Below are 14,181 nucleotides of genomic sequence, written 5' to 3' on the forward strand. Positions count from 1 at the left end.
ACAACGGAATATTACTCAGCCATCAGAAAGGATGAATACCCAACTTTTACATCAACATGGATGGGACTGGAGGAGATTATGCTAAGTGAAATAAGTCAAGCAGAGAAAATCAATTATCATATGGTTTCACTTATTTGTGGAGCATAAGGAATAGCATGGAGAACATTAGGAGAAGAAAGGGAAAAATGAAGGGGGGGAATTGGAAGGGGAGAGAAACCATGAGAGCCTATGGATTCTGAGAAACAAACTGAGGGTTTTAGAGGGGAGCGGGTGAGGGGAATGGGTGAGCCCGGTGATGGGTATTATGGATGGCACGTATTGCATGGAGTACTGGGTGCTATACGAAAACAATGAATCATGGACCACTACATCAAAAACTAATGAAGTACTGTATGGTGATTAACATAACATAATAAAATTAAATTAAATTTTAAAAAATGAAGAACTAAAACTGTCACTATTTGCAGACCACATGATACTATATATAGAAAACCCTAAAAACTCAATAAATAAAACTGATAGAATAAATGAATTCAGTAAAGTTGTAGGATACAAAATCAATACACAGAAATCTGTGGCATTCTATACACTAACAACAAACTATCAGTAAAAGAAATTAAGAAAACTTAATTGCACTTACAGTTGCATCAATCAGAATCAAATGCCCAGGAAAAAAATCTAACCAAGGAAGTAAAAGACCTGTACACTGAAAACTATTAAGACTCTGATGAAATAAACTGAAGACATAAGTAAATGAAAAGATACTCTGTGCTCATGAATTGGAAGAATCAATACTGTTAAAATGTCCATACTACCCAAAGCGATCTGTAAATTAAATGTAATTCCTATCAAAATTTCAATGACATATTTCACAGAACTGGAACAAATAATTCTAAAACTTACATGGTACCACAAAAGATACTATATAGCTAGAGGTATCTTGAGAAAGAAGAACAAAGCTGGAGGTATCATATTCCCTTATTTCAAACTATATTATAAAGCTATAGTAACCAAAACAGTATGGTACTGACACACCAAAAAAAATAGACCGATAGGTTGATAAAACAGAACTGAGAGCCCAGTAATAGACCCACGCATATATGGACAATTGATTTATGACAAAAGAGCCAAGAACATACAATGGAAAATGGATAGTCTTTTTCAATAAATGGTGCCGGGAGAACCGGTGAGCTACATGCAAAAGAATGAATGTGGACCACTTTATTACACCATACACAAAAATTAACTGGATTAAAGTCTTGAATGTAAGACCTGAAACCATAACACTCCTAGAAGAAGATGTAAGTAGTAAGCTCTTTGATATCAGTCTTAAAAATGGTTTTGTGAGGGGCGCCTGGGTGGCTCAGTCCTTAAGCGTCTGTCTTCGGCTCGGGTCATGATCCCGGGGTCCTGGGATCGAGCCCCGCGTCGGGCTCTCTGCTCAGCCGGAAGCCTGCTTCACCCTCTTCCATTCCCCCCTGCTTGTGTTCCCTCTCTCGCTGTCTCTCTCTCTGTCAAAAAATAAATAAAATCTTAAAAAAAAAAAAATGGTTTTGTGAGTCACACTCCAAGGGCAAGGGAAACAAAAAACAAAAATAAGTAAATGGGACTACATCAAACTAAAAATGTTTTGCACAGCAAAGGAAACTATCATCAAGACAAAAAGACTATCTATGGAATGGGAGAAGATATTTGCAAATCATACACATCCAATAAAGGGTTAATATTCAAAATATATAAATAACTAATACAACTCAAGAACAAAGAACAAACAACCCAATTAAAAAATGGGCAGAAGGTCTGGGGAGACACTTGTCCAAAGAAGACAAACAGGTGGCCAATGGGTACATGAAAAGATGTTCAGGATCACTGATGTTTAGGGAAACACAAATCAAAACCACAATGAGATATCACCTCATACCTATTAGAATGGCTATTATCAAAAAGACAAGAAATCATAAGTGTTGGAGAGAATGCAGAGAAAAGGGAACGCTCGTACGCTGTTAGTGAGAATGTAAATTGATGTAGTCACAATGGAAAACATATGGGTATTCCTCAAAAAATTAAGAATAAAACTACCATATGATCCAGTTACTCCACTACTGGGTTTTTATCCAAAAAATATGAAAACACTAATTTGAAAAGATACATGCATCCCTGTGTTCATTACGGCATTATTTACAATAGCCAAAAAACTGAAACAAGCTAAATGTTCACCAGTGATGAATGGATAAAGTTGATCCATTAAAAAAAGAATAAAATTTGCCATTTACAATATGGGTATTATGCTAGTGGAATAAATCAGAAGACAAATACATATAATTTCACTCATATGTAGAATCTAAGAAACAAAACAAACAAACTCATAGGTACAGAGAACAGACTGGTGGTTACCAGAGAGAAGGGGGTGTGGGGTTGGGAGAAAGGGCTGAAGGGGGCCAATCATAGGATGATGGATGATAACTGGATTTTTGGGGGTGATCACTTTGCAGTATATAAGATATCAAATTATACTGTATACCTGAAACACATAATTTAAAAAATACATTAAAAAAGAATATTCAGAAAATAAAAATGTGATCTTGGAAACTTTAAAAAAAATATATAGAAGAAAAGGGGGGACACCTGGGTGGCTCACTCGATTAAGCATCAGACTCTTGGTTTCAGCTCAGGTCATGATCTCATGGATCATGAGATTGAGCCTCACGTTGAGCTCCATGCTCAGTGGGGAATCTGAGATTCCCTCCCTCTGCCCTCCCCTAACTTATGCACACACGTGAGTGCATGCGTGTGGGCTCTCTATGTCTCAAATAAATAAGTCTTTAAAAACAATTATACAGGGGCACCTGGGTGCCTCAGTCAGTTAAGCATCTGCCTTCAGCTCAGGTCATGATCTCCGGTCCTGGGATCAAGCCCAGCATCAGGCTCCCTGTTCAGCGGGGAATCTGCTTTTCTCTCTCTGTGTGTCCCTCTGCCCCACCCCTGCTCATTCTCTTTCTCTCTCTCAACTAAATAAGTAAAATCTTTTTTTTTAATTTCAAAAAATTTAAAAAAAAACAATTATAGAAGAATGGAAATGAAGAAGAGGGGTAGAAAGATAAAAACTTAAAAATCACTGAGATAGTAGAACCGAAAGAAAAAGTAGAAAATGGAGAAGAGGGAAGAAAAATTAAGAGTCAACCCAGGAATTCCAATAATACAGGTTTTTCAAAGAGTAAAGAGCAAAAATAGAACAGAGAACATTAACAAAGAAATAACTCAGAAAATTACCCCAGAACTGAAAGACATGGATTTCCAGATTGAACAAGCCTTCTGCATGTCCAGCATAATGGATTTTAAAAAGACAGATACCAAGACATATCATTGTAAGAATTTGGAAAATAGATTTTTTTTTTTCTGCAAAAGGAAAATCTTAAAAACTCCTATGGGATAAAAAAAACAGGTCATACAAGAAGGACTGGTTATCACAATGACATTGAACTTCTCAACAATACTGGAAACTAAAACATAAAAATGGAACAAAAACTTCAAACTTTTGGGAAAAGAAATTATTTCTCTTTTTAATCCTAAATTCAGTCAAGCCATGAGTCATGTGTGAGGGTAGAAAAAAAAAGAGTATTTTCAATCATGCAAGTTTTCCAAAACTTTACCTCCCATGCATCCTTTATTGGGAAAATTACTTGTAAAGGATATGTTCCACCAAAAAATAGAACAAGAAATTAGAAAATATAAGGTCCAGAGAATGGGGCATCAAAGGAAGAGAGGGATGAAAGGAATCCTCAGGATGACAGTAAAGAAGATACTAATGCAATAGCTGGAAGATTTCTACTTGTGGTACAGTTGAAGATGACTTAAGGACAGATATTGAGAAAATAAAGAAGCCAGACAAATAGCACAAGAGAAAACAAAAAGATGAATAAGAGCCCCAATGTCATTAGAATATGAATAATAATAGTATAATCATACCAATATAAATACTGAATATTAATCTAGCAAAATTTATCACTTGGGAGGATGGAAAGTATGTCTGTGTTTGTTGGAATGGTCGTGAAACAAAGCTAGTCTTTACCACTACAGATAATGCATGAGAATAAAATCAAGAGGTAGCATCATAACCATGCTATTTAGAGGTTTGAAGGTAAAAAACTAAAAGAAACAGCTAGAAGAATTAAAATTTGTTGTCTCTGAGAAAAGGGGAAGGGCAGAAAATAAGCTCCACACCAACATATTTTCATAGCGATGAATGTGTCTCCACTCAGCAAAAATGAATTGTGTTTCTCACTCTTCTTGTATAGGTGAAGTTCAAGACCCAGACTATGAAGAGTGCGTGCCTTGTGAAGCGGGATGTCTGGGATGCAGCTTGGGTATGCCACTTTTCTTTGCTCCTTAAAGAGTTGATGTAGCTTTGTTTTCTTTTTTCCCACACCTCTTAATTGTTTCAGCAGGAATGTTGTCATTGTTATAACAGTGTCACCATCCATACCCATCAAGTAGGCTCACTCCCATGAAAACAGGGTCATGGTGAGAGATGCTCCCTTTTGAGGCAAAGGAGGGGTCACTCATCTTCATGAAACCCAAGTTTAGGAAAGGACAGGCATCTTTTCCTCTGGTTGTTAGCAATCTGGCAGGGGATCCCTTCAGCAACCAGGTTTCTAGTTGCATAAGATGTGGCCTCTCCTTGGCTTCTCAAGGTCACAAATAAAGAGATGAACCATTGGTGGGAGAAAGAAACTCAAGCAAAGAAATGCCTAATTAATCTAACTCATTTGGCATGTGATTCACAAACCCCCAAGTTCAGGGATTTTCCTTTGCAGAAATGACTCCATTGGTTGAAGCCTAAGACAACCCTTTGAGAAGAAAGCAATGTGGTGACTGAGTTGAAATCCCCACCATACAATGAATAGTCCTTGTCAGTCTTCCATCTAACTCTCCAATTCAAATCACTGACCCCTTTTACCCCATTCATGCCTGGTTTTCTTGTGGAGAGGAGGAGACAGTGTGTACCACACAGAACCATTGGATTGGATGTAAAATGAAATATAGGAGGCCACCAAATTTCAGGAATGTATCTTAATGTAAATTTAGTCAAGATATTGAAAATAATTAACGTTTGGGTCTGTAGATCTTTGGAAGGAACCCCAACCTAAATTAAAGATTGATGGAGTAATTTCTATTCCTGAAGTTTCTCTATGATTGGTTAACTCCTCCTTCTAAAACTTTAATGTGCACACAAATCCCATGGGGGATTTGTTAAAATGCAAATTCTGATTCATAGGTCTGGGTAGGGCCTGAGAATTACATTTCTAATAAGCTGCCTGGTAAAGCCAAGGCTTCATCAAACGCTCATGAGGTTGCAAGGGGTCAGGCTGTGCCAGGATTAAGTAGACTTTTTATTGGCTTTACCTAATGGATTTCCTTGCATTCTTAAATATTATACATGAATTATAATTTATCTGATGGCTGTAACGGATTCTCTCTGCCCTAAATGGAAATGATGTATTTTCTATAATATCTATAACTACAAAACAGAGGTTTTAGGAACCTGAATACCATTCTCCCATTACTTTCCACCAAGAAATAGGGCATGTATACTGGAAAATAAAATCTAATAATGAAATCACACTTAGGAAGGGGTTAACATTTAGAGTAAGAGATTTAAGAGTAAAATGCTAATTTTCTGGGAAACAAAAATAGACCTAAATAGAAGCAATAAAAGTACTAAAATTGAAAAGATAAGCAAATTCCAGTGTATCTTCTGAAGTGACAGGAGGTGTTCTTGCAGAGAGCAAGAATAAATGTCCTGACTATCTTGATTTCACATTTTGCCTATTTCAAACTATATTTGCCCATTAGATTTCATATTCCAGCTAATTTTTGTGGTCTCCTTTTGCACCTTTGCTATTATTATATGTTGTGTGACCATGTTAGCATCTTTGTGTATCACAGAGAGGGGTGTGATTGTGTGTGTGTGTGCCTGCCTGTCTGGAAAATCCCAAAACCTGGAAACAGTGACAACCATGATCAATAGGTATCTACATTGTTCCCACCCTTCCCTTAGCTGATCTAGCTACAGAGGAGACCAAGTGTAGCCACTGGGAAATAAAATCCATATCAGACATAGGCCATTTGGGGACTCAAAATCCAAAAGAATCAACTTGCAAAAAGAGCTAAATTAGAAAGTTTGATTCACTCTGCAAAGTGCTACTGAAATATTTAGTTCATTTACTCATTTAAGAAAATTTAATGGTCTACAATGTGTTGAGTGCTCACTGGGGCACTGGGAATTCAGAGTTGATATGGTTGTGATCCCACTATAAGGCCCTCTCTGGCTGTTACAAGTAACATACCTGAAACTAAATCTTTACAAGGCAACTGCAAGAATAGAGAGAGGTGCAATGTTCAGTGGGATCACAGGAGAGTGACTAGAACATTCTAAATGCTGCTAAATTCTCATTTTAAATTAGAAAGTTTCTCTTATTTTATAAAGTCTCTACACGTTGGACCTTGTGTATTTTTATGTTGCCCTGGCTGAACTCAATTATCACTTTATTTCTTGCGTCTTTGTTGATCTTTGCACTTGAGTTAAATCTCTTTTCTTGCTTCCCCTTGTTGTAGGCCAGCAGTAATGCTTTTTACAGCTGATCTGTGTAATATTTGGTGCATACGTATCTTTCTGCCTGGACACTAAACTACTTAGAATAAGTTCTATGACTTATACACTGTGCTACCAAAAGAATTAGCAGCAGGCCTAGGATATAATAAATGTACAATAAATTTATCATGTATAATGTTTGTTGAACTGAATTTGAGAGTTGCCAAAACTTAAAGTGGAGATGCATGTCTCAGGATATCCAGGGATCTGGATATGATGTTTCCTCTATTCAAACTTTGTTTATGGGCCAAGAAGGGGAAATAAATCATATGATACAGAAATAAATAATTTTTCATAAAATATTAGAACTATAAGGGAGATTTGAAGGGGACATGGTTTATCAAATTTCTTAATTTTAAGATACAAATACAAATTTTAAAAGATATGAATAATTTACCATAGATTTTCCCAAGATTCTTCTTGTGAGAAGGGACATCATCCTTTAGAAAGAAAGAGCTCCATTTTCTTCCATTTTAGTAATGTAAATTCATCTTTGAACCTGAGCTAGACAATCTCTAGAAGAGTTACAGAAAAGTGAAATCAGTTGCTCTGAGACATTTTTTTCTGCACCATGTAATGATTAATTGTTGAAAATGGTAGAATTTTTTTCTGAGTTTTTTATTCCTTTCCAGATATTTAGTGCAACTATAGATTAAGATTTTTTATACCCAATATAAAAGAACTCAAATTCCAGATTGACCCTGATCTTGTCTAGTTCCTGGATGGAGTTATTTATTATTCCAAGGGAAGCTTGCCAGAAAGAGAAGAGAAAAGGAAACATGATCAAAAGTGGCTGTTGTATTTTGAGGAAAATATTGAATTTGCTATTCTAGGATGAACCAAGGGTGTTTTTATTATTATGGGGTTAGATTTCTCTTCTTTTTTTTATTGAGATATAATTGACATAGAGAATTACATTAGTTTCAGGTGTACAAATAATGATTCAAAATTTATATACATTGTGCAGTGATCACCACAATAAGTCTAGTTAATAGCTGTCACCTTAGAGTTACAGACTTTTCTTTCTTGTGATGAGAACTTTTACAATCTACTGTCTTAGCAACTCTCAAATATACAATGCACTATTATTAACTATAGTCATCATGCTGCACATTACATCCCCAGGATTTATTTATTTTATAAGTAGAAGTTTGTACCTTTTGACATCCTTCACCCTCTGCCTCTGGCAACCACCAATCTGTTCTCTCTTAAATTTCTCTTCTTTATTAGGCTGAAAACAAACAGAGAGCATTTTATATAATACCATCTTGTTCCAAGATGATTGGATGCGAAATTCTTTGTCTTTCTAGCTAGTATCTTGAATGGAAATTTTAAGATAAATCAAAGTTTTCTAAATTATATTTCTTCATTAATTGAGAGAATAAGTAAATGGAGTCATTTTTACTTAATGTCTTGAGGTACGTTTTTTGTTTTATTTAGGGGTTATAGTAGTAGGTATGATACCTGATTATAACCTAAGATTTGGGGCCCATACTTACAACCCCAGACTTACTAATTGATTTTAATCAAATTGCTAAGATGTATTTACTTCCTTACCTTGTCCATAAAATAGATGTCAATGTGCCTTTATTTTGGCTTAGAAGTAGGTGATAAAAATCCCTTAATTTTTGCCCATTTAAATGGCTTTAGTCCCTACTCTTGGGGAAAAATATACACAAATTTAAAATTTTTAAGTACTTGCAATAAACAAAAAAAAACTGATCCAAAAACAGAAGAGGAAGGAAAGCTCCCAAATTCATTCTATGAGACCAGCATTACCCTGATACCCAAACCAGACAAGACACTACAAAAAACAAAAGAAGAAAACTACAGGCCATTATCCCTAATGAACATAGCTACAAAAGTCCTCAACAAAGTTGCAGCAAACTGAACTCAACAATATTTTCGAAGGATCACGTGGGATTTATTCTGAGGATGCAAGAATAGTTCAATATTCATAAATCAATCAACTTGATAATCACATTAACAAAGTAAAAGATTAAAAAACATACGGTCATCTCAAAAGATACAGAAAAAGTATAAGACAAAATTCAGCATCCATTCATAATAAAAACTCTCAACAGAATGGGTTTAGAGGGAACATACCTCAAGATAATAAAGGCCATATATGAAAAACCCACAGCTAATATCATACTCAATGGTGAAAACTGAAAGCTTTCCCTCTAAAATCAAGAACAAAACAAGAGTGTCCACTCATCACTTTTCTTCAACATAGTACTGGAAATCCTAGCCGCAGCAATCAGACAAGAAAAAAGAAATAAAAGGTATCCAAATCAGAAATGAAGAAGTAAAACTGTCACTATTTGCAGATGACATGATAGTATATATACAAAACTCTAAAGACTCCACCAAAAAATCTGATAGAATAAATGAATTCAGTAAAGTTGTAGGATATAAAATCAATATATAGAAATCTGTTGCATTTTTATACACTAATAACAAAGTAGCAGAAAGATAATTTAAGAAAACAATCTAATTTACAACTGCATCAAAAAATAAAATACCTAGGGTGCCTGGGTGGCTCAGTTGGTTAAGCGACTGCCTTCAGCTCAGGTCATGATGCTGGAGTCCTGGGGTTGAGTCCCGCATCAGGCTCTCTGCTCAGCAGGGAGTCTGCTTCTCCCTGTGACTCTCCCCCCTCTCATGTGCTCTCTCTCTCTCATTCGCTCTCTCAAATAAATAAAATCTTTAAAAAATTAAAAAAAAATACTTAGGAATAAATTTAACCAAATACGTGAAAGACCTATACTCTGAAAAGTATAAGACAGTGATGAAAGAAACTGAAGATAACAGAAATAAATGGAAAGATATTCCATGCTCATGGACTGGAAAAATTAATGTTGTTAAAATGTCCATACTACACAAAATAATCTATAGATTCAGTGCAATCCCTATCAAAATACCAATAGTATTTTTAACAAAACTAAAAGAAATACTTGTAAAATTTGTATGGAACCACAAAAGAACACAAATAGGCCAAGTAATCATGAAAGAAAACAAAGCTGGAGGTATCATGCTCCCTGATTTCAAGATATACTACAAAGCTATAATAATCAAAACAGTATGGTACTGGCACAAAAACAGACACAGGGATCAATGGAACAGAGTAGAGAGCCCAGAAATAAACTCGCCTGTATAGGCAATTAATCTATAACAAAGGAGACAAAAATATACAATAGGGAATTCTCTTCAACAAATGGTGCTGGGAAAACTGGACTACTACATGCAAAAGAATGAAAGTGGACCACTTTCTTACGCCATACATAAAATAAATTCAAAATAGATTAAAGACCTGAAACCATAAAACTCCTAAAAGAAAATATAGGCAGTAGTCTCTTTGGCACCAGCCTTAGCAAAATATTTATGGATATATCTCCTCAGGCAAGGGGAACAAAAGCAAAAATAAACCACTGGCACTATACCAAAATAAAAAGGTTTTGCACAGCAAAGGAAACCATCAATAAAATGAAAAGGCAACCTACTGAATGGGAGAAGATATTTGCAAATCATACACATCCAATAAAGTGTTAAAATCCAAAATATATAAAGAACTTACACAACTCAACACCAAAAAAAACCCAAACAATCCAGTTAAAAAATGGGCAGAAGACATGAATAAATATTTTTCTAAAGAACACATACAGATGGCAAACAGACGCATGAAAATATGCTCAACATCCCTAATGATTAGCAAATTAAAACTAGAATGAGATGTTACCTTACACCTGTCAGAATGGCTAGATTCAAAAAGACAAATAATAACAACTGTTGTTGAGGATGTGGAGAAACAGGAAACCTTGTGCACTGTTGGTAGGACTGTAAATTGGTATAGCCACTGTGGAAAACAGTATGGAATTTCTTCAAAAAACTAAAAACAGAACTTCCATACAATCCAGTAATTCCACTATTATTTATCCAAAGAAGATGAAAACACTACTTGTAAAGATATATGCACCCCTATGTTTATTGCAGCATTATTGCTACAGCCAAAATATGGAAGTCACCCATGTCCATCAGTCGATGAATGGATAAAGAGGATGTGATGTATACAAACACACACACACACACACACACAAGCACAATGGAATATTATCAGCCATAAAAAACATGAGCCCTTGCCATTTATGACAACATAGATGGACCTAGAGGGTATCACACTAAGTAAAAAAAAGTCAGAGACAATTACCATATGATTTTATTTATACATGGAATCTAAAAAACAAAACAAACAAACAAACCAAAAACAGACTCATAAATACAGAGAACAAATTGGTGGTTGGCAGAGAGGAGGGGGTGGGGAGTAGGCAAAACAGGTGAAGGGGATTAAGAGGTATAAACTTCCAGTTATACAACAAATAGGGCACAGAGGTAGAAAGCACAGCATAGGGAATATAGTCAATAATACTGTAATAACATTGTATAGTGACAGATGGTGACTACCTTTATATCATTGTGAGCATCGTGTAATGTATAGAATTGTTAAATCACTGTGTTGTGCTCCTGAACTAATATAACATTGTATAACTATACTTAAATAATAAACACTTTTATAAGATAAAGCTCATATAAATAAGTACCAAATAAGGGGATAGACATTCATAGCAATAGAATTTAGAAAAGGAGGGAACCTCTGGGCACTGAAGTAGTCAAGGAAGGCTTCCAAGAGGATGGGAATTGGAATTGGCATGGAATTTCAAACTGGGAAAACAGCAGGAAAAAAGTCTGGAGGGAAGAATTTTTGCCACAGATTTTAGGACACTGAATGTACCAATTTTGCAGAAGGAATACAGTATAGTTGCCCTCCCCCTCCCCAATCCACATATTCACTTTCCATGGTTTTAGTTTTTCACTGTCAACTGAGGTCCTGAGGTCCTGACAGTACGTCAGAAGATCAGTAGTAGACTAATGAGACATCACAATGCCTTTGTCATTCACCTCACTTCATCTCATCACACGGCATTTTGTCATCGCAAGAAGGATGAGTAAAGTACGATAAGCTACTTTTGAGAGAAAGACCGCATTCACATAACTTTTATGATAGTACATTATTATAATTATTCTATTTTATTATTAGGTTTGTTAATCTCTTACTATGCCTCATTTATAAATTAAACTTTATCCTAGGTATGTACATATAGGAAAAAACATAGTATACATAGTGTTTGGTTTTATCCATGGTTTCAGGCATCCACAGGAGTCTTGGAACATATAAGGGCAGGGGGAGTACTGTTAAGTAAATATAAGAGAATAAACAAAGAGAAGTTTAGAAAAGTGGTAGAAAACCATATCTTGAATTCTGGACTAATGAGTTTAAAAGTATTCTGTGGCTAAAAGGGAATAATTAAAAGTTCTTTAAAAAGAGACAGAGAATGTTTTGAAGAAATGTTTTAAGAAGATTAACTTGGTAACTGTGTTAACTGTGTTCAGGATAATTGAAAGGGAGAATGGCAGTAGGCAGAGAAATCAGCAGAAGATTATTTCAGAAATCTGGGTATGAAGTAACAGGAGCCTGATCTAAGGTAACAGCCAGGAAATGATGAATAAAGAGCTAGGTTTTAAAAATCATGTGCAACATATGGCCCTTAAGCATAAGAAAATATGCTTAACCTTGTTCATTTTACGGGAAATGCAAAGTAAAATTACCACGATATACCATTTCTCACCTGTCAGATTGGCAAAAATTCATAAGCTTACAATGAATTATACAGCAAGGCTGTAAGAAAGCAAACACTCTTACTTATTACTGGTAGAAAGACAGTATATTAAAACTACTGTTGAAGGAGATTTGGCAGTAGAGAACACAATTACATATGCATTTATCCTTACCCTATAGCATCTCTTCTAGGAATTTACCCTCAGGATACACATCCACAAATTCTAAACAGCATATTCACATGCAACCCTTTGTGGCATTATCTGTGGTAGTAAACTATCTGAAACATCCTAAATGCTCATTCATGGAAGGCTGGTTGCATGAAGTAAGGTACATATACACTAGGGAGTGCTATGTGGCCATAAAAAGAGCAAAGAAGATCTATATGAACTGATAGTGATTTCACTAGGTACTATTAAGTAGAAGACAAGGTGCAAAAAAACATACACGGTATACTACCTTTTGAATACACATGTGTGCTCATGTACATTTTTTACTTATTTTTGAATAAGAAATACAGAACGAATAAACTGGAAAGGGATGCCTGGGTGGCTCAGTTGGTTGAGTGTCTGCCTTCAGCTCAGGTCATGATCTCAGGGTCCTGGGGTCAAGTCCTGCATCAGGCTCCTTGCTCAGCAGGGAGCCTGCTTCTCCCTCTGCCTGCTGCGCTCTCTCTATATATATCTCTCTTTGACAAATAAACAAATAAAAATCTTTAAAAAAATTAAAAAATTTAAAAAAAGAATAAATCAGAAAACTAATGAAAATGGTTACCTATACAGAAAGAGGTGAAGGAGATGGAAGGGAAGCTACTCTAGGTATATCTTTGTACAGATTTTCATTTGAATCATTGTAAGTGGTTTACATATTCATAGGAAATGACACAGTAATTAGCTTGAATGGTTCCCATTGGCCAATTTGGGATAATTTGATAATCAAAACATATGGATGATAAAGAATCACAATTCAATTAATAAAAATAATACATACATCAAAATGATATTTAAAGAAGAGAGAAAGGAAGAATTGAGGAAAATAAAGGGGAAGGCTCTTCACAATAGTTTTAGCTGGCACGTATGCAAGGAAACAAGTAGAATATTATCATTTTACATCCCCTAGTGTATTGACTCAAAAGAGAGTCATCAGTGGATGCTAAAATCATTAGGTGGAAAACTGTTTGGGAACAGGATAATCATAGAGACTCAAAGTACTTCTATAGTTAATTACAATGGAGGGATTTGCTGGTTACCAACTTAAGTTATTATACTTGGTATCATAAGTTCCATCCGACTTGATACCATGTGTTTCCTGATGTGAAAAATTAATGAGTACACAACATTACCTAGTATCCTTGACAACATTACACAATATTACCCAGTATCCTAGTTTCCTTGTCTAGACCAATGATTCCCAACTGGAGGTGACTATGACCCCAGGGACATTTGTAAATGTTTTGAAACATTTTTGGTTGTCATGACTGCGGCATTGTTACTTGCATCTAGTGGGCAAAGGTCAAGGATGCTTCTAAACATTCTATAATCCACAGAACTGGCCCCAACAACAAAGAATTATCTGGTCCAAAATGTCAATGCTGAGGTTGAGAAACCCTTATTTAGCCTGAAGATCACTAGCCTGAAGATAAATCCAGAATGTGGGATATCTCTAAGACAACTGACCCACACTCTTAAATTAAAAAAAAAAAAATCAACAGAATGAAAAAACAAAAAGGGAGTTAATCCAGAGAATGAAGAGCTAAAACAACTAAGAAAATGTGTAAATATTTATTGGAGACTGGATTTTTAAAGTTTTAAAAAATATTTGGGGGACGATTAAGAATACCTGAATATAATTGAAT

General features: G+C 35.4%; 1 protein-coding gene across 1 annotated transcript in view; it reads left to right on the forward strand.

The window, feature by feature from the left end:
- PCSK5 (proprotein convertase subtilisin/kexin type 5) overlaps positions 1–14,181 on the forward strand; it is a 440,253-nt gene that overhangs the window by 348,589 nt on the left and 77,483 nt on the right. The window contains exons 22-23 of the mRNA XM_081804067.1: positions 3,214–3,365; positions 4,296–4,364. Coding sequence (XP_081660193.1) covers positions 3,214–3,365; positions 4,296–4,364 — 221 coding nt within the window. The remainder of the gene's footprint in view (positions 1–3,213; positions 3,366–4,295; positions 4,365–14,181) is intronic.

Source organism: Leptonychotes weddellii, chromosome 14, assembly GCF_054177405.1.
Source record: "Leptonychotes weddellii isolate Sample4059 chromosome 14, ASM5417740v2, whole genome shotgun sequence".
Lineage (NCBI taxonomy): Eukaryota > Metazoa > Chordata > Mammalia > Carnivora > Phocidae > Leptonychotes > Leptonychotes weddellii.